This window comes from Cnephaeus nilssonii (assembly GCF_951640355.1).
Source record: "Cnephaeus nilssonii genome assembly, chromosome: 4".
Lineage (NCBI taxonomy): Eukaryota > Metazoa > Chordata > Mammalia > Chiroptera > Vespertilionidae > Cnephaeus > Cnephaeus nilssonii.
Window position 1 is genome coordinate 46,348,219 of NC_137075.1, and position 27,226 is coordinate 46,375,444.

The 27,226-nt window shown below is 51.5% G+C and overlaps 2 protein-coding genes across 25 annotated transcripts in view; one reads left to right on the forward strand and one right to left on the reverse strand.

Annotated features, from left to right (window-relative positions):
* Positions 1-955: 955 nt before the first annotated feature.
* Positions 956-20,934, forward strand: MAP1A (microtubule associated protein 1A). 2 transcript variants are annotated; one of them, XM_079768822.1, is made up of 7 exons: positions 956-1,208; positions 2,418-2,519; positions 10,150-10,232; positions 10,513-10,653; positions 10,850-18,818; positions 18,967-19,187; positions 19,379-20,934. In XM_079768822.1, the coding sequence occupies exons 1-7, from the start codon at positions 971-973 to the stop codon at positions 19,532-19,534; spliced, it is 8,910 nt and encodes a 2,969-aa protein (XP_079624948.1). In that variant the 5' UTR covers positions 956-970; the 3' UTR covers positions 19,535-20,934. The 2 variants fall into 2 exon arrangements, with proteins under 2 accessions (XP_079624948.1, XP_079624949.1); XM_079768823.1 differs by lacking the exon at positions 2,418-2,519.
* A 994-nt stretch (positions 20,935-21,928) lies between these two features.
* Positions 21,929-27,226, reverse strand: part of PPIP5K1 (diphosphoinositol pentakisphosphate kinase 1) — a 41,084-nt gene continuing 35,786 nt past the window's right edge. For all 23 annotated transcript variants that reach the window (XM_079768339.1, XM_079768357.1, XM_079768350.1 and 20 more), the window contains 2 exons: positions 26,111-26,224; positions 21,929-23,824 (listed from right to left, as the gene is read on the reverse strand). In XM_079768339.1, the coding sequence (XP_079624465.1) occupies positions 22,917-23,824; positions 26,111-26,224 (1,022 nt within the window). In that variant the 3' untranslated portion in view covers positions 21,929-22,916. The remainder of the gene's footprint in view (positions 23,825-26,110; positions 26,225-27,226) is intronic.

The following is a 27,226-nucleotide window of genomic DNA, read 5'->3' on the forward strand; positions in this document are numbered from 1 at the left end:
GGGGACACGATGAGGGAGGGGTGAGGGTAGGCTTACAGCACACACCCTTTTTACCAGGATGTTCCAGTCAGTCATAAAACAGCGCCGGCCCCCTTAGTCCTCTTCCCCAGGCCCTGGTTCTTGGGTTTTGGAAGGCTCACCCTCCTCCTGGGCTCAAACAGAATTCCCTGGGAGAAGAACATCCCCCAAGGGGGCTCAACCCCCTGAGTCACACACACAACCTGTGGTTGGCACGGTCTTTCCTGGGTTTTACCCACACCCTCCGGGCTGCAGTCTGAGCTCACTGCACTCCAGTCCCGCACTCGGCAGAGATGGAGACGAGCCAACCACCATCTTCGGAAGAACACTCACCAGGGACTCAGGGCCGGAAGGTCATCCTGTCCCTCCAACACTGCGCGGCCTTCCTGGGCACTCCCAGGGCCTGGGGCAAGGAGGACAGGGAGGCCGAGGATGGAGTCTAAGGCCCGGGCAGGCAGAGACAAAAAGACAAACAAGCAAGCAAAGGAACCTGCCAGACAATGGTAACACAGACACACCGACACAGGTGGAGACAGCGGTACAAAACGGAGACAGAGGGACAAGATGGCTCCCTCAGTCCTGGCGAGGCGCGGAACGGCCAGGCAGTACTTATCGGGGAAACATCCTAACTAGAAGCTTCTCCCGTCACTCAGGCAATCGACTCTCCCCTCCACCCGGCCCCTCAGAACCCCCACCCGGGCCCGAGTCGGAGTGGGAGCGCCCTCGGGAGAACCAGCCCGAGAGGAAAGGGGCGGCCACCAACGCCCCGCCCCTGGCCGAGCGCGACCGCAGAGAGCCGGAGCATCCGGGCACAAGCCCGGCCCCTGCGGCGCCAAGGCTCCGCCTCCTGACAGGCAGCAGCCAATGAGCGGCTCCTGCCGCCGGCCTTTAAGAACCGCGCGCACTCTCCCTGCGGCGGATGCTGCCGGCCTAGCAGTCAAACGGAGTTTCCATGGAGACCGAGGCTGGGCCCTGGCGGCCTCGAGGCGTTACCATGGAGACAAGTCCCGGACTGCGGCTCCCCAGCCCCAGCTCACTGCTGTCTCAAAACCCCGCGGAGCCGCTGTGCGAGGCCAGAGCCACCGTGGCGGCTGCACGCTGGGACCTGCGGAAACACTCGTTGCTCATCGTGATCGGCGATATCGGTACAGAGAGTCAGCTGAGGGCCGTGCGGGCCCACCTTGAACAAGGTGAGCCGCTGTCCTGGCTGTGCTCGGGACATCCTCCATCCCGAGCTTCTCCGCCGGCTGCATTTACCTCCCAGAGCGTACGTCTGCATTCTCCATCCCTACTGTGCAATCCCTGAAATCCGCGCGTCCTGTTAATCTGAATCATCAGCACCTGTCACCTGCATCTTCCATGTCACGCGTCCTCCCCACCTGCCAGCATCTTGCTTCCCCCATCCTCCCGCACACCCCGTGGCATTCCGCAATCTCCCTGAGTCGGGTTAGCTCTGGGCAGCCCCTGGGTCCGCTCTGGGCACACCCTCTCTCCCTCAGTGTCTCGGTCCAGATGTCCTGAAAGTCCTCACCTTCCCCAGAAGATTCCATGTCCCTACCTTAGCTTCTTCTTTAGGATCCCTGAACAAGCACAGGGAGCTTTCTGAAACGCTGCGGGCAAATCTCAAATCTCCCAGTGTGGGCGGCCAACCTGAGAGAGTGACCTTTGTGGCCACCAGCTCTCAGTCCTCACCTCCCTGACTAGTTGACAGCCAGTGGCGCAGTGCTGCGGAGCCACCTGCGGGTGGAAGTAAGCCTGCAAGGGGTGGAGGGAAGGAGGGGGGACTAGAAAGAGAGTCCAGAATCCTACTTAGCTATAAGGACAGGGAAGGCACCCCTGGTATCTAGGAATAGTCCCTTGGATGTCACTTCTATCACAATTGGGCAACTCTGCAAGAAAATTGCTACATACAAACTCATTAGTGACCAAGTTTAGCCTATACCAGTGATGGCGAACCTATGACACGTGTGTCAGCACTGACACGCGTAGCCATTTCCGATGACGCGCGGCCGCTAAGGCGGCCGCATGCCGAGGATGAAACATTTGCTGCTCCTGAGGATGAAACATTTGCGAAATAATGTTTTTTCCTCAAAGTGACACACTACCCGAGTTATGCTCAGTTTTTTGGCGAAGTTTGACACACCAAGCTCAAAAGGTTGCCCATCACTGGCCTAAACTCTGCCCCGCTCCCTCTGGCTCAGGCAAAGGCCAAGAAAGGATGGGAGACAGACACAGGCACTAACCACCTTTCTTAAAGATATCCGTGTGACTGACTGATCATGGCAGCTGTCCTTATCCTCTCCCTCTCCTTACCCCTCTTGTGAGCCTGTAAGTGCTCCCTGCAGTCCAGCCCCTCTGACCTTATCTAGAGTGCTCTTTGTTTCTTTTTTCTCTCACAGGGATTCTCTCCTGGAACATTGACTTATCATCCTTTGATTTGAACCAACAATTGAGACTCTTCATTACCCGGCACCTAGCTCACTTCTCTTCAGAGGTCAAAGGTTAGGACTAGTGTCATTTGTCTCAGTTCTTTGGGTGAGGGTTGGTCACTGAAGAGCAGAGATCCACTCTTCCTGGTAGAACTGGCCTTGTGGGAGATTTGGGTGGGGGAGGAGGGAGGGATTCCTCAAGGGAAAGTTGTAAAGCTCCATAACTATTCCCACATATCCAGTACACTTCTCAGAGAGATGGTATGAGGGTGGAAGAAGCCTGGAGAATGTAATTTCTACTTGAGGGTGGTTTATGGACAGCTGTTGACATGCACTAAGGAAACAACGTACTTCTCATGAACGACCAATCATCTTCCATGCACAGATTCACTCTCTTTTTCGTGTTCCTCTCTCCGTGTACCCCAGCCTCTTGCTCCCTGTACAGAGACCCTCGAATCCCCCACTTGCCTTCGAGATCCTTGCTTAGAACTTCCCTCAGACTGCACAGCCTACTCTTCAGGTTTCAGGATTTCTGGTTTCTCCTTTGGTTCAGGCAACAGATCTCCAGAGCAGAGCAGAAATCTGGTACAAAAGGCTGATGAGCACCATCAAACCCAGAGTGGAAGCAGGGTCTCCTGGATTTATTGCTACTTTGAGGTTTGACTCTGAGATCAAAGTGCACAGCATGCAGTTCCCCATCCTGATGGGTGGGAGAAATGGGTCAGGTATTTGAGAAAATAATATTTTAGGAGCTATCAGTCCATGACAGTATCTGTGGGGAGACTTCAGAAAGCTCTACATCTCATTATAAAAGTGCTGGGCATTCTGGTCCTGTTGTTGGTAAATGTTGGCATACCAATCCAAGCACCAGTGCCTTCATATACTATAAAAATCCATCCAGCTCAACAGTTACTGCATAAGATGACTGAATTCATATCTTATATAGATTATTCTCAATTATTCAGTAGAGTGCATAGTCACGAGCCCTTCTCTTCCCACTCCTCCTGCTAACTGCCACACCTTTGGTCATTTCCCTGAGCACTGACTCCTCTGAAGATGCTACCAGAGAGAGAAGACAAGGTCAATATGACTAATGCTTTATTATCCTAGGAATATGTGCAGCATTTAAAAAATGTGGGGCTGGCATTTTCTTGATGTGACTGCTTTCTGTGAAGCTAGACGCTCACTGTTTTGAGACTGCCTTCTGTTTAGAATTACTCATGTCATGGCTTCCTCCATTAGCACAGATGATTGAAAATCAATAGTTTTACCACTTATTACTCCTAGGAGCTTGGGTGCAAAATTGGATCGGGGATGATAACAGATGAAATTAATGATTGAATTGAAGTTTGAGGAGTAACTGCTGATGTTAATAATTTACACTGAATTCTCTAATCCCGTCCTTTTGGCCACAGAGACTTAAGATTAGGCTGCTTTCTGGAATGATGTATGAATGTACAGAACTTAAACCAAAATACTTAGCCATTTTTTAAATTAAGATGCGAGGATGCTTGGGCATATGCTTACAGGGAGATGCATAGTTACTCTCACTAAACAAGCGCTGATATAGAAACACCAACTAGATCTTTTCAATCAAAGAGTTATACTGTGGTGTCCTTGGGGGGGGGGGGGGGGGTTAGGGCCATACACCCAAGACTAGGGCTTACTTTAGCCTACTGAATTTTTTTAGGTTTGGACATTTTACTTTTATTTCTTATTTCTTATTTTTTGGTGGCCTGGTTTATGTCCCTGGAGAATAGTAGAGAATTTCCTGGAAAAACCCACATGGCTCAAGACAGCCACAGCCCCACCCCTGCTGGCTCCTCTTTCAGCTGTCCCCACAAACAACAGTCAGCCTAGAGCAGCTGCAGACACTGCCCCTCCCTTCAGCCTCCCTTTAATGGGGCAGCAAAGGGAACCAGGCTGCTAGGATGGGCTCCAGGGGATATGCTAGTACCTTATGACTTAATCCTTTCTGACCACCCTGGAGGCTGGACTGCCATCCTTCTCACCTCTGCTTAAGCCCTCTGCCAAAATGCTTTAAAAAGGGACAAAAATGTACCCTACAATGACAAGGAGAGCACAATCATTCCTAGCCACCTCCCCCTCCACACTCTCCACACTGGGAAAAGGAGGGACCCTCTGAAGTAGAGTCAGTGGTCCAGCTCCTTCTAGTGGTCAAATCTGGTAATGATTTCCTAGGTGAATTTTGGGTAGTCAGTCTCCAACCGTGACTTGGAGCCTTCCTTTCTAACCCCTGCAAAAAGCTGGGGCTTCCAAACATTATAAAGTAAACCCAGAAACAGTTAGGATAGTGGAAAACTGAGCTTGAATAACACTCTTGATACTTCTACTCTCGGCCACCTATAGGAGAGGGAGAGGACTTCATAATATATAATTCATGATTGATATTCTGTGGCTCTAAGACACACAGGCTGAAGAGCCAGTGTGGAGGTCTTCTGTTTGACTCTCCATTACCACTGAAAGTGCTAGTTCTGTTACCTTCAGTGAAAGCCAGTCTGAATTAGTAGAGCAGCTCACTGTCCTCTACAGCTGGGGCTTGCATTGCTGTCTAGAATGGGAAAGCAGGGACATGAATAGATCTTGAAGCCCTTTCCTGAAGGCACTTCCAGTTCTGGGTTTACCTGAGAGCTAAGGGTACTCTCTAGAGTTCGTCTGGCTTGAGATTCTGATTTAGGATTTCCTTGATGACCTGGATGACCGCTCATAAATCTTCTACAAAAGAGAGACAGATTTCCAGTGGTATTCGTGCACTGCAGGTTTAGGATTCTAAGAATAAAGCACGCTTACATCTTTTGTACACTCCTCACAGCATTATTGGAGAATGGTACTAATGTTAGACTCACTTTATAGTGAAAGCAAGCTTTCAGAGAGGTTAATTGACATTTAATTGCATGATTAATAAAATAGTAGAGTCAGGTCTCAAATCCAGGACTTTGGATGTCTCTTTGTGTCTGAGCTCAGGCACCTCACAATTTCATTGCAGCAGAACACAGCAGGTGAAGGATTGGTTGTGGTGGGTGGCTGTTCAGAGGGTGAGGGCTGAGGGAAAACTCCGCCGTGATTTGAAACCAGGCCCAGGGTTAGCATCTGAGAATAAGGGTGGGCTCTGCACTGGTGTGGGAAATGTTACTTTGTTCTCAAGCCAATATCTACTCAGGTTTCCCTCTTAGCCCACCCTAGAGGGCCCTAGAAAGCAGAGAGAAGACAGAAGGTTTGAGATGGGAGGAAGTAAGAAGTATGAAGTTGCAGGAGGGATGTGTTTCTCTTTTGTGATGCTCGGAACTCAGCCTGATTTGTGTTCTGTATCTCTGCAGATGGCTTCCTCTATCCAAATGGGGCTGTTGCCATGCTGCTGCTTTGCATCCCCGGATCTGAGCAAAGATACCTCCTCCTTTGTCTCCCCCTCTCCCCAGTACTGGTGACTCAGCTCCTCCTCTACTCTGGCTGCAGTTTACAGGGGATGGGGGATGCTGAGAGCAGAGACTATTTTGGCTTCTCTGACCTTCAAAAGCAATTCTTGGCAGCCTGGGGCAAGGGTGTGGCTGGTGCTGGGGTGAGTGGGTGGATGGCCATGTGAAGAAGGCTTTAGGAGTTGGCCAGGCCTGGGGAAGGTTGATGGAAAGGAAGAAGGCAGGGAAGGACTTTGTGGGAGCAAGAGCATCACCAGGTTGGAACTGAGTGCTAGAGAGCTCCGGTTCCTCCCTTTGAATCCTCTGTCACTAACTCTGAGACAGAGGCAGAGACTAAGGGAAACAGAGCCAATATTGGAAGGCTTAAGGTAGTATAAGACAGAGACATCAAAGAGACATAGAAAAGTGCAGAAAATTGCATGTTCTCAGGGTTCCTGTGCCCCACCCCAGATTGTCTAGGACCATGTGTCCACTCCAGAATTTCAAACTACCCTCCAACCTAAAATGATACCTATTTCTGCCCTCCCCTGGTTTCTGTAGCTGCGGCTCGCTCGGAAGCCACTGACAGAGCTCAGCACAACGCTGCTCCCCAGCCTTCGTCTCAAGCAGTCCCCTCACTCCTACACTGTGCTTTCAGGCCCCCAGCCCCTTTGTCTCCCGTTCCTCCTGGGATTGAAGGTCATTCCCAGGGTCTGAGGAGAGAGGCAGCAGATGGTTCCTGAGAGAAGGGGGCGGGGGCAGGCAGCCCATACCTCCTCTGTCCCCCACAGTGTGCCGGAGCACAGGGCTTTGGTCTTTTGGCTGATGCTAAAAGAGTATTTCCTGACTAAGCAGGATTGGGGGCGAAGGGTTCTGTGGGCCGTTGGAGACCCCCTGCCTCTCTGAGCTGCTAGACAAGTCTTCAGACCCCTCAGAGCCACGGGAGAGGCACCAGAGCACTGACATTGTAAAGGCACAGAAACAGTTAAGTCTCCAGTGCCTCGTCATGGACCAGCCCCTCTTCCCCGCCCTGGCACCGCCCTCCCCATCTAGCGCCCCCCCACCCCATTCCCACCCCAAGTGCCGCAGACTCTTCCCAGAAGCTGCCGGCTGAGGCCGGAGCTGCAGCCTCCATGAGGGGCTCCCTCTCACACCCAGGGTAAGAACCGAAGGGCTTGGCGAGAGGAACGGGGGTGCTGTGATAGGGAGGTGGGATGGGGATAACGGGAAGAGAGTTCATACCTATCTGATGTGTCTGGAACCGGTCCAGGGTGGGTGGGCAGTGTGAGGGAATGGAGATAGCTGAACATTACTGGCTTGGAGGCCAGCCTGGACCCAGAGCCAGGCAGAGGCCAAGGAGGCCAGGACGGTGACCGTACACCGCCCAGGCTGGGCTGGGAGACATCAGCCTCCGGCCGCAGCAGAGGGTGGTGTCACTGGCTCTGTCTGGCAGCCCGCGCGCTGGAAGAGTTTGGGGCTGTGTCTTTGGTCAGAGGCAGAAGAATCTGAGCGGAAGGCGGATATTATGGGAACGTACCTAATCGGAGGGTATCTGGGTGTCAGCTGCTAGATTGCTCAGCTGCTCCTGTGTTGGGGGTGAGCAGGACAGCGAGTCTCTGCCTATTAAGGGAAGGTGGGGGTACACTGTGGAAAAGAAGGGAGGAGAGGGTCATGAAGACCTGGCGCGCCTCTTCACAGATCGACCTATTTGCGGTGGGTTCCCCGTACCCCTTTCCCTGCGACTAGCTTGAGGTTGGGACCCTAAGCCCCCCACCCCTTTCTGGCTCTCTCTGGAGACCGAGAGGCCACTCTGGAGATTAAGCGCGCTCCCTCCCGAGCAGCTGCCCTGCATTCCCAGTCCTGTCACCCGCACGGGTTCCCAGTCTCAGCCCCACCCCCACCCCCACCTCCTCTCTGCTTCTCTTCCCAAGATGGGGGCTCTGGAGCAGAGGAGCCAGTTTCTTCTCCGGCTTTTCGTACCCCACTTCCGACAGCTCCCCCCTCCATCCCCCCCCCCGCCCCCCGCCATGCAGAGGCAGTCAAGAAAATGACTTGTCATGCTGGGGTGGGGGTGGGGGCGGGGGCGGGGGCGGAGCTGGAGCCTGAGCTCAGCGCGCACACTCACACACACTCACACACTGCGGCAAACTGCAGCTGCCCGCGCGGCTCCCCTCCCCGCCGCCTCACTGCGGAGACACCTGCCCTCCCGCCGGCTCAGCCTCAGCATCCGCAGCCCACCCTCACCCCGTCACTGGCCAACAGAAGTGACCCTGACTCACAACAAGTCCTCTCCAGAGAAAAAGGAAAAACAAGTCCATTCCCTTCAGGGGGATCGCTAGGGGAGCAGAAGAGGAAACAGCGTTTACTCCGGGGCCTGAAAAGGAGGGGCCAGGATGCAGACTGCGTAGTTGCCAGTCAGAACTGGAGGGCACTTGGGTGAGGGAGAAGGGCCTTGGGCCCACAGGAACTGGAATCAGAGAAGTCTAGTGGTTATAAACAGGGGACTACAAGGAATGACAGATTGGGCGGGGGTCGATAGCTAGGAAGCAAACCAGTGTGTACCACAGATATTTCTTTTTCCGAGTTTCCTAGCTCAAATGTGCAACCTTGTGGTGTGTATGAGGGAGGTGGGGGTAGGAATTACCCTTTTAAATCTAAACTACTTAGAGCTAGCCTAGGACCAGTTGCTTCCTAAACCATGATATTCCTCACCTGCCCCAGCCCTGCCCCTATCCTCCTCTGAACTGACCTCAAAGCTTCCCTCCGTTCCCAAGTGAATAAAAGAGAACCCTCGAACTCCTCTTGGGCCCCACCCGCCCTGTGTGGGGTTGATCTTGTGACCCCCTCCCCCCCCTCCGTAGTTAACTTCCCCTGCAGCTGCAACTGCAGCCCCTTTCTGCCCCCTCTGCCCGATCCTGGCACCAAGGGTCTTCCACAGCAAAGGCCCTGGCCCCAAGTCCCTCTTGTCTGAAGCCCCAGAAAGAGGAAAGAGCCAAGTCACAGAAGAGAATCTAGTAGATTATGAGCCCTCACAAAATATCCTCCAGACAGCGCACTCCCCAGGCCCTCTCTTTACCTCTCCGTAAGGTAACCACTGTGTGCTGCCATTGGCAAGGGCAGGGGCAGGGCATGGCAGCCACTTCCTTTGCTACGTTGCTTGCGTGGTGTTTCATGTGAGCCTGGAGAATGGAAGTAGATAGGGGATTTGAAGGTGTCTTATCTTTCTCCGTGGCCTGGGGAACACTCAGGCTTTCCTCCCTTGTTTTCTGTTTGTGAACCACTAACTCCCCTCTCCTTGGCTGAAGCTCTCCTAGCAGAGGGGCAAGGATGAGAGGAGAAACTCTTCACAGGGGGTGGGCTGTAGGGTAGTGAACCTGGCCTCTCTGGAGCCTGGGGCCATGAAGGTGAGGTGGGAACAATATGATTGGTTGCACGTCTGAGGAACCGGAGAACAGAACAAGAAGTTAGAGAACAAGAAGTTAGAACCCTATTTCTTTTTTCTTTTTTATATTTTTATTGATTTCAGAGAGGAAGTAAGAGGGAGAGAGAGAAACATCAATGATAAGAGAGAATCATTGATCGGCTGCCTCCTGCACAACCCCACCAGGGATTGAACCCTCAACCCAGTCATGTGCCCTGACCAGGATTTGAAACTGTGACCTCCTGTTCATGGGTCAACCCTCAAACACTGAGCCACACCAGGGCTAGAGTCCTACCAGCCTTCTATCTCCCACAGTGCCGACTTCTCTCCAGTCTTTTGGGATGGAAATTCTAGCCTTGGATGGGTGTTGGAAAGGAGGGTGGGGAGTCTAAGACAATGCACAGAAGCGCCCATTTCCTTATTTCCAGGCACGAAAACCCAAGGCAGACCCTGCTGGAGAGAAGGGAGCTGAGGATGTCCCAGGAGTCCTCCCTCCAGCTGAGCCCATCCCTCCCCCCATCCCCAGGCAGCACCAGGAGCTCAGTGCTCTAGAGGGACAAAAGCTTCTTGTCAACAGGGCAGTCTTAGGCGGGAGTTCCAGGGGAGGGTGTGGCCGATGGAGGGAGGGAGAAGGTGGTCTGTGGAAGGGGGTAGGAGGAAAGCCTGGAAGGGAAGGGCCAGAGGAGCCAGTCCCCTGACTTGACTCAGCGGTACCCGAAGTGGCAGGATCTAGGGAGAGCCAGGCTTCTCTTTCTCTGAATCCGCATCTCCTGATAGTGCCTGCTTTTCTCTCCGGCCCAGCACAATGCCTCTCTGTTTTAATCTGTACCCACTCTCTTCAATCCAAATCCCTGCATCTCTCCCTCAGGCCAGAGGACTCTCTGCCACCAGAGTGAAATCCTAGAGACCGTTATCCTGGTAAACCCGAGTGCTGACAGCATCAGCTCTGAGGTAAGGCCAGGGCCTGTGCCTTGCACGCGGGCCTGGTTTGAAAGGGCTGTAACTCACCCTTGCCAGTGCTACTGCTGTAAAGCCAAGAATCCCTGGACTTGGCTTTGAATCATCCTTTCTCTGCCATCTGAGCTGCCTTACAATCTCCAGCCCCACTATGGAGGTGTTGTGGGGCTACCAGGGGGGAGCATGTCCCTGCAGTCCTGGGGAGAAACAGGAACATTCAGTGCCCTTCCCTGGGTTTCCTACATCTGTGACCACTCTCCTCCTTCCGATCTAGGTTCACCATCTACTCAGCAGCCCGTCAGCTCACAAACTACTGATCTTGAGTGGGCAAAGTTTAGAGCCAGGGGGAGACCTCATCCTACAGAGTGGTACCTACTCCTATCAAAACTTTGTCCAGGTTCTTCACAACCCAGAGGTATGTCCCATGCCTGCATGCCTGGGAGGAACAGAGTATGGGATAGGACTAGAGCTGTGGGGAAGGAAAATCTCATTGCATGATCATCTGTGGTCCTGGCAGAAAGGTAGATTACCTGGAGAGTGGTGGAGATTAGCAGACTGAATCTGAGTCAACCCCAGTGACCTGATCAGCCTTCTATCTCCCATTACTCTAGATTGCCCAATTGCTCAGCAATAGAGACCCTGGGATCCAGGCCTTCCTCACCGTATCCTGCTTAGGGGAGGGTGATTGGAGCCATCTGGGACTATCCAGTTCCCAAGAGACCCTGCATCTCCGGCTAAACCCTGAGCCCACGCTGCCCACCATGGATGGTGTGGCTGAGTTCTCCGAGTATGTCTCTGAGACCGTGGATGTGCCATCCCCCTTTGACCTGCTAGAGCCCCCTACCTCAGGGGGCTTCCTCAAGCTCTCCAAACCTTGCTGCTACATCTTCCCTGGCGGCCGCGGGGACTCTGCCCTTTTTGCCGTTAATGGTTTCAATATCCTAGTGGATGGTGGCTCTGATCGCAAATCCTGCTTCTGGAAGCTGGTGCGGCACCTGGACCGCATTGACTCGGTGCTGCTCACACACATCGGGGCAGACAACCTGCCAGGCATCAATGGACTCCTGCAGCGCAAGGTGGCAGAACTGGAGGAGGAGCAGTCCCAGGGCTCCAGCAGCTACAGTGACTGGGTGAAGAACCTCATCTCCCCTGAGCTTGGAGTTGTCTTCTTCAACGTACCGGATAAGCTGCGGCTGCCTGATGCCTCCCGGAAGGCCAAGCGCAGCATTGAGGAGGCCTGCCTCACTCTGCAGCACCTAAACCGCCTGGGCATCCAGGCTGAGCCTCTGTACCGTGTGGTCAGCAACACCATTGAGCCTCTGACCCTCTTCCACAAGATGGGCGTGGGCCGGCTGGACATGTACGTCCTCAACCCTGTCAAGGACAGCAAGGAGATGCAGTTCCTTATGCAGAAGTGGGCAGGCAATAGCAAAGCTAAGACAGGCATTGTGCTGTCTAATGGAAAAGAGGCTGAGATCTCAGTGCCCTACCTGACCTCTATCACCGCTCTGGTGGTCTGGCTGCCAGCCAACCCCACTGAGAAGATTGTGCGTGTGCTTTTTCCAGGAAATGCTCCCCAGAACAAGATTTTGGAGGGCCTGGAAAAACTTCGGCACTTGGACTTCCTACGCTACCCCGTGGCCACACAAAAGGACCTGGCTGCTGGGGCTGTGCCTGCCAACCTCAAACCCAGCAAAATAAAACAGCGGGCTGACAGCAAGGAGAGCCTCAAGGCCACTGCTAAGACAGCAGTGAGCAAGCTGGCCAAACGGGAGGAAGTGGCTGAAGAGGGAGCCAAGGAGGCCCGCTCAGAACTGGCCAAGGAGTTAGCCAAGACAGAGAAGAAGGTAAAGGAATCATCTGAAAAGCCCCCAGAGAAGCCTGCCAAACCTGAAAGGGCGAGGACAGAGTCGAGCGAGGTGTTAAAGGCAGAGAAGCGAAAGCTGATCAAAGACAAGGTGGGGAAGAAGCACCTGAAAGAAAAAATATCAAAGCTGGAAGAGAAAAAGGACAAAGAGAAAAAGGAGATCAAGAAGGAGAGGAAGGAGCTCAAGAAAGATGAAGGAAGGAAGGAGGAGAAGAAGGATGCCAAGAAGGAGGAGAAGAGGAAAGATATCAAACCTGAGGTCAAGAAGATTTCTAAGCCAGACCTGAAGTCCTTTACCCCTGAGGTACGGAAGACCCTCTATAAAGCCAAGGCTCCTGGCAGAGTCAAGATGGACAAGAACCGGGCTGCCCGTGGGGAGAAGGAGCTGTCTTCTGAGCCCCGGACACCCCCAGCCCAGAAGGGGGCTGTACCACTTCCAACAGTCAGCGGGCACAGGGAGCTGGCCCTGTCTTCCCCAGAGGACCTCACACAGGACTTTGAGGAGATGAAGCGTGAGGAGAGGAGGTTACTGGCTGAACAAAGGGACATAGGTCTAGGAGAGAAACCTCTCCTTGCAGACACTGCACAGCAGGGACTCCCAAGCACAGTTGCCCAGGGGACATTACCCTCTGTCCCAAGGCTGGAACAAGAAGAGCCTGTGATAAAAGAGAAAGAGGTTGTACCAAACATCCCTGAGGAACAAGGCAGCAAGGATAGAAGCACAAACTTTGGGGCTGAAACAGAGAAAGAGAAAGATACCTGGGAAGAAAAGAAACAGAAGGAAGCAGAAAGCCTCCCTGATGGAACAGAAGCCAGAGAGGAAAGTGAACCTGAGGTAAAGGAGGATGTGATAGAGAAGGCTGAATTAGAAGAAATGGAGGAATTACACCCTTCAGAGGAAGAGGAAGAGGAAGAGACAAAGGCTGAGAGTTTTTACCAAAAACATATGCAGGAAGCTTTGAAGGTAACTCCAAGGGTCAGGGAGGCTCTTGGGGGCCGGGAACTGGGACTCCAGGGCAAGGCTCCTGAGAAGGAGACCTCATCATTCCTAAGCAACTTGACCACACCTGCAGGAGCCACTGAGCATGTCTCTTACATCCAGGACGAGACAATCCCTGGTTACTCAGAGACGGAGCAGACCATCTCAGATGAGGAGATCCATGATGAGCCGGAGGAGCGCCCCGCTCCTCCTAGGTTTCCTACAAATGCGTATGATCTCCCTGGGCCTGAAGATCCTGGCCCCTTTGCCGTTAGTCAGCCTGCAGACAGTGTTGTTCCTGTCACCTCCAGCAAAGGCTATGGAGCACCAGAGACTGAACTCACCTACCCCCCCAACATAGTGGCTGCCCCTTTGGCTGAAGAGGAGCACGTGTCCTCAGCTACCTCAATCACTGAGTGTGACAAGCTTTCTTCCTTTGCCACATCTGTGGCTGAGGACCAGTCTGTGGCTTCACTCACAGCTCCCCAGACAGAGGAGACAGGCAAGAGTTCCCTACTGCTTGACACAGTCACAAGCATCCCGTCATCCCGCACTGAAGCCACTCAGGGCTTGGACTATGTGCCATCAGCTGGTACCATCTCACCCACCTCCTCACTGGAAGAAGACAAGGGCTTTAAGTCACCACCTTGTGAGGATTTCTCTGTGACTGGAGAGTCAGAGAAGAGAGGAGAGATTGTAGGGAGGGGCTTGCCTGGAGAAAGAGCTGTGGAAAAGGGAGAGGAGACCACAAATGTGCAGATATCTGAGAAACTTCACAGTCAATATGGAGCCCCAATGTTTGGTGCTCCTGGGCACACCCTATATCCAGGGGAACCAGCCCTCGGAGAACTAGAGGAGCGCTGCCTCAGTCCAGATGACAGCACAGTGAAGATGGCCTCTCCTCCACCATCTGGCCCACCCAGTGCTACCCACACACCCTTTCATCAGTCCCCAGTAGAAGAAAAGTCTGAGCCCCAAGACTTTCAGGAAGCAGGTTCCTGGGGAGACATGAGGCACACACCAGGTGTAGGCAAGGAAGATGCTGTACAGGAGACAATCAAGCCAGGGCCTAAAGAGGACGCACTAGAGAAGAGAGAAAAGGTGCTTCCTCCCAGGAGCCCCCAAGCTCAGGAAGCTGCCATCAGCATTGTTGGGGAACATACAGGCTACACTCTCCAACTATTGCCAGAACAGGATAAAGCAATGGTCTTTGAGACTGTGGAGGCACGAGAGCCCACGGGAACAGTTCTGGGAACAGAAGCCCTTCTGAAAGATTTGAAGACATCACTCCAAGCACCTGGTGAACCTCAGAAAGACGAGATGCTCCAATTTCCTGACCAAAGCCTCTCCCCTGATGATGCAGAGTCCCTCTCTGTCCTCAGCGTGGTCTCTCCAGACATTGCCAACCAGGAAGCACCCAGGTCTCCTTATGGCCTAACAGAGCAGCACTTGCACAAAGACCTTTGGCCACAGGTATCTCCAGAAGACACCCGGTCACTTTCTTTCTCAGAAGAGAGTCCCAGCAAGGAGACCTCTCTGGATATCTCTTCTAAGCAGCTATCTCCAGAAAATCTTGGCACTCTCCAGTTTGGGGAACTAAGCCTTGGAAAGGAAGAAAAGGGGCCTCTGATGCAGGCTGAGGACACTTCTCAGCACTTAGCCCCTGTGTCTATTCCAGGACCCCGTGCAGCCACAGTGTCTCCTCCCACACAAGGGAACACTGGATACTCTGCACAGACAGACATCACAGATGAGAGCCCTGATGGAAAATTACCTTCCAGCTCTTTTTCTCACTCCACACTGTTGGGAAATGGGAAGCACTCACCTGAAGTGATCACAAGCCCTGGCGAACACATTCTAACACCTGATAGCTCCCTCACCAAGAGTCCCGAGTCTTTGCCAAGCCTTGCCATGGAAGACATTGCCATGAAGTGGGAAGGTCAAGTTCCAGAATTGAAAGACAGAACCCCAGAGAAGAAGGACAAAGGACCTGACCCAAAGGATGAAGTCCTACAGCAGAAGGGCAAAACTCTGGAGCAGAAGGATACAGCCATCAGTCAGAAAAGTGAGGCTCTGGAAGAAAAGAACACAGTTATGGAACAGCAGGATAAGGCTTTAGAACAAAAAGTCAGAGACTTAGGACAAAGGGACTCAGCCCTGGAAAGGAAAGACAAGACCATAGAACCAAAAGACAGAGTTCCAGAGGACAAGGTCTTTGAACTGAAGGGCAAGGCCTTAGAACAGACAGACAAGGTCCCTGAGCAGAGGGTCAAGGATCAGGAACAGAAGGACAAAGCCTTGGAAAGGAAGGATCAGGCCTTAGAACAAAAATACTGGGCTTTAGGACAGAAGGATGAAGACCTGGAACAAAACAATAAGGCTCCTAAACAGAAAGATAAGGCTCTGGAAGAGGACAAAACTCAAGATCAGGGGAGCCCAACGCAGGAGAAAACCATGAAACCAAAGGAGAAGATCCTAGAGGAAAAATCTTCAGAAAAAGTTGAAGCTGTGAAACAGAAGGAAGAAGCTCTGCTGGATAAGACCAAAGCTCTGGAGCTGGAAGAGAGCCCAGTGCAGGAGGACAAGGCCCTGGAGCAGGAAAAGAAGTACTGGATGGAGCAGGATGTAGTCCAGGAGTGGAGAGAAACGTCTTCAACTGGAGGGGAGCCAGATGGAGAACAGAAAGAATTTACCCGGACATGGGAGGACACATCATCTGAGCAGGAGGACAGGTACTGGAGGGGCAGAGAGGATGTAGCCCAGGACACATACTGGAGGGAGCTGAGCTGTGAGCGGAAGGTCTGGTACCCGCATGAGCTGGATGGCCAGGGGGTCCAGCCACGGTACACAGAGGAGCGGGAGAGCACTTTCCTCGACGAGGGGCCAGATGATGAGCAAGAAGTGCCCCCCTTGGAGCATATGCCCCAGAGCCCATGGGCCTCAGACTTCAAGGGTTTCCAGGAGCCCTCATCGCAGAAAGGGCGGGAGGTAGAGCGGTGGCTTGCTGAGTCACCAGTTGGGCTGCCACCAGAGGAAGAAGACAAGCTTACCCGCTCCCCTTTTGAGATCATCTCTCCACCGGCTTCCCCAACTGAGATGGTTGGACAGAGGGTTCCTCTGGCCCCAGGACCAGAGACCCCTGTGCTAGAGCCTAAGACTATGCCACCCGTAAAGAAAGAGCCCACTACCCACTCATGGCTGGCTGAGATCCCACCGTGGGTGCCCAAGGACAGACCCCTGCCACCTGCACCTCTCTCCCCAGCGCCAGCTCCCCCAACCCCTGTCCCTGAGCCACGCACTCCTGCACCCTTTTCCTGGGGCACTGCCGAGTATGACAGTGTGGTGGCTGCAGTGCAGGAGGGGGCAGCTGAATTGGAAGGTGGGCCATACTCCCCGCTTGGGAAGGACTACCGCAAGGCTGAAGGCCAAGGAGAAGAAGAAAATCAGGCCAGGGCTCCTGACAGCAGCCCCTGCAGCTCAAAGGTTCCAGAGGCCAGCAAGAGCCATGCTACAAAGCGGCCTGAGCAGACAGAGCCAGAGCAGAGAGAGCCCACGCCCTATCCTGATGAGAGAAGCTTTCAGTATGCGGATATATATGAGCAGATGATGCTTACCGGGCTCGCCCCTGCGTGCCCCACTAGGGAACCTCCTCTTGGAGCAGCTGGGGATTGGCCCCCACACCTCTCAACCAAGGAGGAGGCTGCTGGCCGAAACACATCAGCAGAGAAGGAGCTTTCATCTCCTGTTTCACCCAAGAGCCTCCAATTCGACACCCCATCTTTCAGCTATGCAGCTCTGGGGGGACCCACCGTACCACCTAGGCAGGAGCCTGATGCAGGGCCAAGTGTGGAGCCCAGCCTCACCCCCCCTGCATTACCTCCCCGTGCTCCTATCCCCCTGAGTAAAGGCCCAAGCCCCCATCTTAATGGTAATGTCCTGAGCTGTAGCCCTGATAGGAAAACCCCATCCCCCAAGGAATCAGGCCAGAGTCACTGGGATGACAGCACTAGTGACTCAGAGCTAGAGAAGGGGGCTCTGGAACAGCCAGAGAAAGAGGCCCAGTCCCCAAGTCCCCCCCACCCCATCCCTGCGGGGCTCCCTAAACTGTGGCCTGAAAGTGAGGCAGGTACCAGTCCTTCCTCAAACTCACACCAGGGTCCTGCCCCACCCAGCCTGGACTTCCCTGCTTCAGCCTTTGGTTTCTCCTCATTGCAGCCAGCTCCTCCACAGCTGCCCTCTCCAGCTGAACCACGCTCGGCACCCTGTGGCTCCCTTGCCTTCTCTGGGGACCGAGCTCTGGCTCTGGCTCCAGGGCCCCCCACCAGAACCCGGCATGATGAGTACCTAGAAGTGACCAAGGCCCCCAGCCTGGACTCCTCACTGCCCCAGCTCCCCTCACCCAGCTCTCCTGGGGCCCCTCTCCTCTCTAGTCTGCCACGACCTGCCTCACCAGCCCTGTCTGAAGGCTCCTCCTCTGAAGCCACCACACCTGTGATTTCAAGTGTGGCCGAGCGCTTCCCTCCCGGCCTGGAGGCTGCAGAACAGGGGTCTGTAGAGCTGGTCCCAGGAATGGAAGCAACTGCCCACAGCCTTTGGGACCTTACTCCTTTGAGCCCAGCACCTCCAGCGTCACTGGACTTGGCCCCAGCTCCAGCTCCAGCTCCAAACTTGCCTGGAGACATGTTTGATGGCACCCTGCCCTGCCGCCTGGAGTGCTCAGTGGCAGCCACCAAGAAGCCAAACTCCTTCCAGGATCTCTCTGGAGATTATGCCACCAATGGTCCAACTGAAACCAGCCCCAACACCCCAGGCCTTGCCCCAGCCAAGGATGAGGAAAAAGAGGCTGAGGGCTGCCCTGCCTGGGAACGTGGGGCCTGGCCTGAGGGAGCTGAGAGGAGCTCCAGGCCTGACAGTCTGCTCTCCCCTGAGCAGCCACTGTGTCCTGGAGGGACCTCTGGTGGCCCATCCAGAAGTGGCTCCCCTAAGATGGAGGCTGGGCCCCAGGGATGTGCCTCTGAGCCCCGGCCCCACTGTGGGGAGCTCTCCCCATCCTTCCTGAACCCACCTCTGCCCCAATCCACAAATGACAGTGACCTCTCAACTGAGGAAGCTCAGCTGGTAGGGAGAGGGGGGAGGCGCCGGGCAGGGGGCCCTGGGGCCACAGGGGGCCCATGTCCTGTGGCAGATGAGACACCCCCGACGTCAGTCAGTGACTCAGGCTCCTCACAGTCAGATTCTGACGTTCCACCAGAAACCGAGGAGTGTCCATCCATCACAGCTGAGGCAGCCCTCGACTCAGATGAAGATGGGGACTTCCTGCCTGTGGACAAAGCTGGGGGGGTCAGTGGAATGCACCATCCCAGGCCTGGCCATGACCCACCTCCACTCCCTCAGCCAGACCCCCACCCATCCCCTCCCCGTCCCGATGTGTGCATGGCTGATCCTGAGGGGCTCAGCTCAGAGTCTGGAAGGGTAGAGAGGCTACGGGAAAAGGAGAAGGCACAGGGGAGAGTAGGGCGCAGGGCCCCAGGCCGGGCCAAGCCAGCATCTCCTGCACGGCGTCTGGATCTTCGGGGAAAACGCTCACCCACCCCTGGTAAAGGGCCTGCAGATCGAGCATCCCGGGTCCCACCTCGGCCACGTAGCACTCCAAGCCAGGTCACCCCAGCAGACGAAAAGGATGGACACAGCCCCATGTCCAAAGGCCTAGTCAACGGACTCAAGGCAGGACCAAGTAAGTATGATGTGAACAGGAGAGATTGTGGATTGGGGCTGGGTGTGGCTGGTCTAAGGCTCCAGGAGTGGGAGGAAGGGAAAGAAGGAGAAGGTTGCCAAAAGCAGTCTACTTTCCCTCTACAATGAGTCCTGGCTTGTCTCTACAGTGGCCTTGGGTTCCAAGGGCGGCTCTGGTCCCCCTGTATATGTGGATCTCGCCTACATCCCGAATCATTGCAGTGGCAAGACTGCTGATCTTGACTTCTTCCGACGAGTGCGTGCATCCTACTATGTGGTCAGTGGGAATGACCCTGCCAATGGCGAGCCAAGCCGGGCTGTGCTGGATGCCCTGCTGGAGGGCAAGGCCCAATGGGGGGAGAATCTTCAGGTGAGTGACAAGAGATGCCACGGAGGTAGTATGGTCAAAGCTTACTAAGAGGCAATAGTGGGGCACAGTCTTTATTCATAAAAGGACTGAGCCCTTACTATGGGAAGTTTCCTGGACCATCAGGTATCCCATCCCCCTCACATACGCTCTCTTCACATTATCACATCAGGCATGTCTTATTTCCCTCCTAGGTGACTTTGATCCCTACTCATGACACGGAGGTAACTCGTGAGTGGTACCAGCAGACTCATGAGCAGCAGCAGCAACTGAACGTCCTGGTCCTGGCTAGCAGCAGCACTGTGGTCATGCAGGATGAGTCCTTCCCAGCCTGCAAGATTGAGTTCTGAAAAAACCACTCTCCCTTCCCCAAGGATCTGCTCCCCCAGCTCCCTTAGAGAATGGCTACTGCTGAGTTTTTGGAGTTTGGGGACATGGGAGCTGGGGAAGGAGAGGGTGGGGGACAGGACGTCTTGTGGGAACTTGGGCTGGGCTAAATGGGAGGGGTTGTCTCTTCCCCTCATCCATACTTGAGAGGAGTCTCAAAACCAAAGGTAACAGGATAGGGAGAGGGTACAAAATTAGGATAGGAGGTCATCTGATGCCTGAGAACTCTGGAGTGACATCTCTCCTAGCACTGCCAAATGCTGGTATTGCATGGGGATTAAGGATGAATCTGAGAGTGCAACCTCCCCCCTCATGGAAGGAGATCATATCTGCAACCCCAGGTACCTCTTTATCTCTATCTATTTATTTAGCATCCCAAGGATTTCCAATAGTAACTTATGTGACCTGGGGGCAGGATACTGTCAGTGAGATGCCTAGAGCTGCACCCTTCACTTCCCATCCCCTTACCCACCAGGGTCTGGGTTCCAGCAGAGGTCTGGGGGTACACTGCTGCTACACTGTCCCACTGCTTCCCTCCGTATCTGAATGTCTCAACCTAAAACTTGAAGCACTTGACCAACAGACTGGTGAGAGAAGAAAAGAGCTTATCCTCCCAGTCCCTGCTTCATACCATTCACATCCCAGAGTTGTGCCCAGACCAGGCCTACTGGGCAGCACAAAGGGGCAAGGAGAGCCCAGCTCCAAACCCAGAATTTTCCAAGCTCCCTGACCTTTTGAAGTTTTCACCTACCCATTCCAATGATCCTGATCCCTTCTCATCCCCTGCTTGGCTTTTCTGCATGTGGTCATCTACTGTGGCCTGGTGTGTAATGGGTTAAAAATAAGCCACTGCCTCACATCCCAACATCTGACACCTCAACAATGTGTGACTCCCCCAACATTCCACTATGCCATCCTGCAGCTGAAATGGGAAAGCTGGCTGCCTTTTCAGCCCCATACAAACTCTTAGAGAGGATCTGGGAGGTGGAGGTCATGCCAGAGGACTTGGGGGAAAGGAGAGGGAGGGCGGAAAGGGAGAGGAAGCTGAGCTAAAAAGCTTAACTCCTACTGAGTGAGATGAACACAGGCTGAAAATACCATCTCAGGAGAGGACCTCACCCCGAGCAAGCCAATGAGCAGCCTTGCCAGACTACTGCTGGACTGAGGAATCCAGACGCTCGTCAGGACTCAGCTTCTCTGCCAAATGACTGTGTGGAAACCAAAACGAGCCTGCCTGTGTCCTTCCTAGCTCCCACCCAACCCGTGCTGCTGTGCTCTGCTTCTCCCCACACCTCCCTGCCGTAGTTCCCAGCTGCTGTAACAGAGCCGCCTTCAACTCTAACAATAAATCAAGTTCATTACAGATGCTATAGTGCTGCTTAGGGTTTTTCTGACTCCACATATTGCTTAGTTGCTGGGCTCTGGCTTCTTTGCTTCTCTAAGCATAGTCATTTTTCTCAATGTCTTTGATAACTGGAAGCAATTCCAGGACCCAGGGAAGCCAGAGGACATAGGGTGTGTTGAGGGAGAAAAGGATATGAGGAAGCCAGCATAATTCCTGAAAATGGGTGACAGTACCTGAACACTTGGTTTGGGGAAGGAAGAGGGGTCGGCATCTCCATGAGGTCAAGAGCTGAGAACCAAATAACCAGATACGTTAGATAAGATAACACCAAAGAGGTAAGGAGTTGAGGGGCCCTAAGAGACCCAGAGCTTATTGAGGTTGTAAACACCCCTCACTTATGCAGTCAGGATTTTCATGGAGTAAAATGTTGGATTTTTCCACAGCAGTGAAACCCTTTATATGTCCTGGGTATGTAAGAAGAGGCCAAGTTGTGAATGTGAATATATGGGCAGGGGGATATTCCAGTCCTCCTAGTGTTCTGGGCTCTCCCGATGTAAAGATGTCAAGGGATTAAACAGCGTATAACCTCTTTATGTTAATTCCTGACACTCCAAAGCATTGGAAGAAAAACTTAAGAGCGTGATACCAAGGAGCTGGTGAAAAGGCACTGTGTACCCTCTGGTGTTTCACAGAGACAGAACCTCTCTCCCCCACAACACTACTCACTTCAGACATTTTGGGATAGCGGGTTGATTGGCATAGGGACCTCCTGGGATGTCTGATCTGCATATTTTTATAGCCTGTTCCTGCTCAACTACAAAGGCTTTTGACTGGTTCAGATTCAGTTACATACCTGATTGACTTATAGTCACATTCATTCTTGAGTTCACAATGATATTACCACCTCTACCATTCTCATTACTTCATATTTATTGAGCACTCATAATGTTCCGGCCCCCCACTCTAATGACAGCATTACCCCTCTTACCCACCCTCATTCCCATCCCCAGATCTTTGGGATTAGCTTCATAATCACACCTGGCCCTAAAGACACAATGATAGAAGGACAAACCTCTTGGAAACCCTAGAGTGTTTGTTCTTTGGCCAGTCTGTCCCTGGCACTACCATATATATATATATAATCTTTGCTCATGTCTGTACAATATTTATCTCTGCTGATTGCTTAAAAATAGAACCTGATTTTCTCTACTACAGCATCTTCTAAACCAAAAAGCCCCACAACAAAAGAGGCCTCGCTTCACAGATTGGTCAAGAACCCCAAAAGCATTTTAAGTAGTTACTCTGAAATTTTCACAGCAATCTAATACCTATTTTTCCATAGAGCTATTGCCCTCTTCACAGGACAGGGGCAGAGAGGGCACTTGGGGATGATATGGAAATACCCATAAGCCCAATCTAAAGATTAGTGGCCATGATGGATGTTTGTTTAGTAAGGGGACTCTTTTTCCCAGACATTTCAGACAGCCATCCTGGGCCCATCTGAGGAGTGCTAGCCAAGACAAGAGTCCCCCTGAATGCACATATGGTCTAAAGGACTTTGAGACATTGTGAATATTTCCTCAGAAAAGTGAAGACCTTGGAATCCCCTTTTGCACTTGTTGTCCCGGGATGGTGTCTTCAGCAGTTAAGAGGCATTTCCTTTAACAATCTGGAATTTCCTGGGATGGTCAGAGGAGGCTGGGTAATGATAGACCAGCCCGCCCCTTAAAGGAAATCCTATTCAAATCTAATGGCTTGGTGAGGAGTCAATGGCTGCTTTGAACACAAGCTGGGCCCCTCACCAAGCCCAGCCCCAGCACAGGTATGCTTCATGACAAGAGGGCTGCTTCCTCAGACGCCTCCAGTAAGGTCCAAGGCCTTATGCTGGCAGGTGAGTGAGCCAACAGAAAAAGTGGCTAGCTCAAACGGCTGGTATATTATGACACCATCAATGAGAAAATGATTAATCACATGTTGCTGGTGGAAGGGATAAGTTTTGGTCATGGGCTAGAGACTGGCTCTGAGTGAGGGTTTGGATCACTAGATGGATACTGGGCTTGGGGAACAACCTCTCCAGGCAGCTGGTCAATGACCTCAGGGACCACCCAGGACTGCTGATTAACCTCCTCAGGGCCCTCCTGGACCTGTAGACCACCCTCCTCTGGGAACTCTTGGGATGGTGTATCAACCTCAGGGATATCCTGAGATAAGAGATGGGTTGCAGGAGCTTCTTGGGCCAGTCTGTCAACCTCCAAAGAGAACTCCTGGCATGGTTGGCTGAGCTCCTCAGGGATCTCTTGGGCTGGCTTGCCAACTTCCACAAGGATTTCCTGGACCAGGCCACCAACCCCTTCAGGAAACCCATGGACCAGCCTGCCAACTTCCACAGAGACCCCTTGGCATGGCAGGCTGACCTCCTCAGGGTTCTCCTGGAAAAGCTTGCAAGCTTCCTCAGAGACTTTCTTGCACAGTTGGTTGATCTGAGTGACCTCCTGGCATGTCTGGTTACCATCATCATGGGTCTCCTTGCATGGCTGGCTGTTGTCAGGGACCTCCTGGCATGGCTGACTGACCTCTTCAGGGATGTCCTGGCATGGCTGGCTAATGTCAGAGGCCTGATGACATGGCTGGCTGACCTCCTCAGCTACTTCCTGGCATGGCTGGCTGGTTTCCACAGGTGGTTCCTGTGGGAACTGGTTTGGTTCAAAAGGCTTTTGCTCTCCTTCTATGAAGAGCTCTCGTGCTCCATTCCCAGGGATCTCCTGGCGCAGCCCAAGGCCTTGACATTCTTCAGCCTCGTGTGAACTTAGGGAGGGTTTATCACTGAAGCCAAATGGGCAATTACCATCCACTGCAGTAGGGGAGGAAGGACCAGCACTGGACACAGTGCTGGAAGGGCCACTGCTGTCTGTAAAGCAAATTCAGAAGACCAAGTCAGGCAACCTGGAAGAGAAGGCTTTACTCTATGTATGTAGTTCAAGTGCCAGATAGATGGCCTATATTACTCATGTCTCTGGGAAAGAAGGTCTGAATTCTTTCTAAGTTATGCAGACTCCCAAGTTAGCCCAGCTCAGAAACTGTTGCTCTGGCCTAACATATACTAGAGGAGTAGCACTAAGGTACATCTAAGACTTCAGGAGAAAGTGCTGAGACCCACTTCATCCAGTTCTTTCACAAATGTACCCCTATCCAAATTTCAAATTCTCTTGATCCTTCATTCATACTTTGAAAACATATGAATACTTTATTCCAGTGGCTCATAATTGGGGTTACATAGAATCTCCAGAGATTCTAATTCTGTAGGTTTAGGGTAAAGGTGTGGGGTGGAGAGGGAGATGAAGGCAATATATTTTGTTGTAACACTCCCAATTAAGTTTGATGTACATCTTTGGTTAAGAATAATTTCTTTAAAGCAATCAATGTATTTCTGAGGCAGAGGTAATCATTGTTTATAACCCAAGGTATAAGTAAGCAGAAGAATGAAGAAAAACTTTGTGAATCAGAATAATAGAAAAGAAAATGATTTACCCAAAGATGGAAGAACCCCATGGAACCTCTAAATGGCAGCAGTTCTTAATTAACCTTTGCGGGGTAGGGGAGGTGTCACTGATTCCTCTGAAACTCTAATAAAAGTCATGAATTATTCTCCCAGAAAAATATACATGTGAATATTCACACTAATCTTTATATATGATTCCTGATGTTCATAAACTTTACCCTGAAATCCATCCATGGATCCAAAGTTAAGATCTTCTAGGTATTGGGACATATGATGTTACAGGTTTGTAATATCATAAAAACTAATTTCCCAGATCCTGACATAGAGTCTTCAATTACACTGTGGGATAATTCCTACCCCAATCTCTACTTCTTCATTAACCTCTAGTAGGGGATTAATTTACTTTTCCCTTTGTAAATATTATATTTATTGATGGTATTATAACTTTATATTTAAAGCACTCTGACATCAATAATTATAGCTTTTAGAAATAGGGGACATCTGAGTATCTTACAATCAGAGAGAATCTGGGAAAGTTGGCAGATACAAAAGCTCAGTCAGTCATTGAGTTTAAGGTATGCCAGTTACCTCTTTTCTGTAAAGCATCACAGGAGGCATGCTTCAAGTAGAAAAAAAAAGAGGAATATGGTTTTGTGCCAAGGCTTATTTAGGGCAGAGAGACAGACCCTGAAAATGCTTACCAATGAGGCTATACACCTGATACTGAGATTACAAAAAAAAAAGCTTTAAGCTGAATTCACTCAAGGGTAGAAGTAGCCTTATACTCAGTTAGTGGTTTGATTCAGGCAAATCAAAGAGGTCAAACAGAGATATAAGCAGGAGAGGGATAAGAGGGGGGCACAGAACCGTAAACACTATAGGAGACAGGTAAAAGAGACAATGACAAGGTGAGTGTAGGATAATCTGCAATCCAGGGGGACAATTCTTGGTGTTAGGAAGGAATTTTCTTCTGCATACTGGGTGCCAGAAGAAGGGCAAAATTCGACAACTATTTACCTCAATGCTGAAATATGAATCTTTGCTAAAGTCCTATCCAAGTAAAATAGTGAAAGGCATGTTTGATTTTTGTTATTCCTTGGAGGCAGGATGAATAAAGAAAGGATTTTCCATCACTGGTGTCTCTGGCCCTGATTATTATGGTATCTCCCCCTCCCTACTGTTACTCTAAGGATTCCTTGCGGCCCACTGTTCACAAGGATAATTAGTGATAGGCTAGAGATGATTAAGAAGAGATTGGGAAAAGCATCACCTCAACTGAGAACAGACAACTTGAGAAAAAAGTTGAAAGTAGTAGCAGATTTTAGTTTCCTTCCCCCAACTTTTCTATATATTCAGGTTTCCTTCCAAGTCACCTGTACTTCGAGAAAGCTATAGAAACCAAGTGGGGATCTGAGAATAATGAAGTCTCCATCCTGTCTTCCCTAAAGGACCCTCTGCTCCACTATCTTTTAGGAGCCTCCCCAATGAGATAGAGGGGTGTGGGAGGCAGAGGTGATAAGACACAGTAAACAGATCCTCCCTTCATATTGGAAGAGGCAGATGAAACTGCTTCCTTAACTGTATTCCTGGTCTTTCAACTCTCATCTTGGTTTCCCTCAAGGGACAGGTTTCTCACTCACCAATTCCTCCATCCCTCTTGGCCTTTGTCTAGGCAGTTCCAAAAGGATTACTTACACCAAGGGGGCTTCTCAGAGCGCTGCCGGAGTTGCATGGTAGGTGAATGAAGAGTACGGGGTGGGGAAAATGTGCCATCTGAGGCCTGGTTGCTGTGCATAGACTCAAAGAGGGCTGGATAGGTGGGGGAGAGAGGGAAGGAAAAAAAGCATATGAAGAAGAATCCAAGTGCCACAGGTTCTCAACATAAGTAAAAACCAATGTACATTTTCTCAGGCTGAGAAGAAGCATCCTTCACACAAACCATTTTTAATATTTTAAACTTTGTATAATGAATATTTTCAAATATATTTTTAAAAAGTCATTGAAAGACTAGTATAACCAATACTCATACACTCATCTATATTTAACACATTAACACATGTCAACATTTTGCCATACTTGTTTCATCTATTTCTTGGTGCTGAAGTTCTCTAAAATAAATAATAGACATAATGAATACTTTAATATGCATTTCTAAATTATAAGGAGTTTCTCCTATTTAGCCATATACCACTAATAAACCTAACAAAATTAAAAAATAATACCCTAATATCATGTAATACCCAATCCATATTCAAATTTTCCCCTATCACTCCCAAAATTGCTTTTATAGTAAGGTCCAAACATGAACCATACATGTTTGGATCTTACTATAAAAGGACCTTACTGTTCTAGATAGTGCCCTCCTACCCATTTATTTTTTTCATAGTGACTTTTTTAAAAGAACAGTCAGTTGTCTCACAGAATGTCATTTCCCACATTCTCGATTCATCTGATTGCTTCCTCATAAAATCATTTAACTCATTTCAACATCCCTTGTATTTCCTATAAACTGGAAGTTAGTTATTAAAGGCATCAATTATTCAGTTTAAATCACTTTGGCAATACCTATGTATATTATGTTATACTAGAGGCCCGATGCACGAAATTCATGCAAGAGTAGGCCTTCCTTCCCCTGGCACCTGGGACCTAGGCTTCCCTCACAGAGGGAGGCCCCGCTCACCCGCTACAGCCCACCAGCTGGTGGCCTGGGCCTCCCTCTGGGGGGTGATCATGGGGCGATGGCCGGGCCCCCAACCAATCGCATCGCACCCGCCTTGGCTGGCTTGGCACCGTGGGTGTCATAGCGTGGTC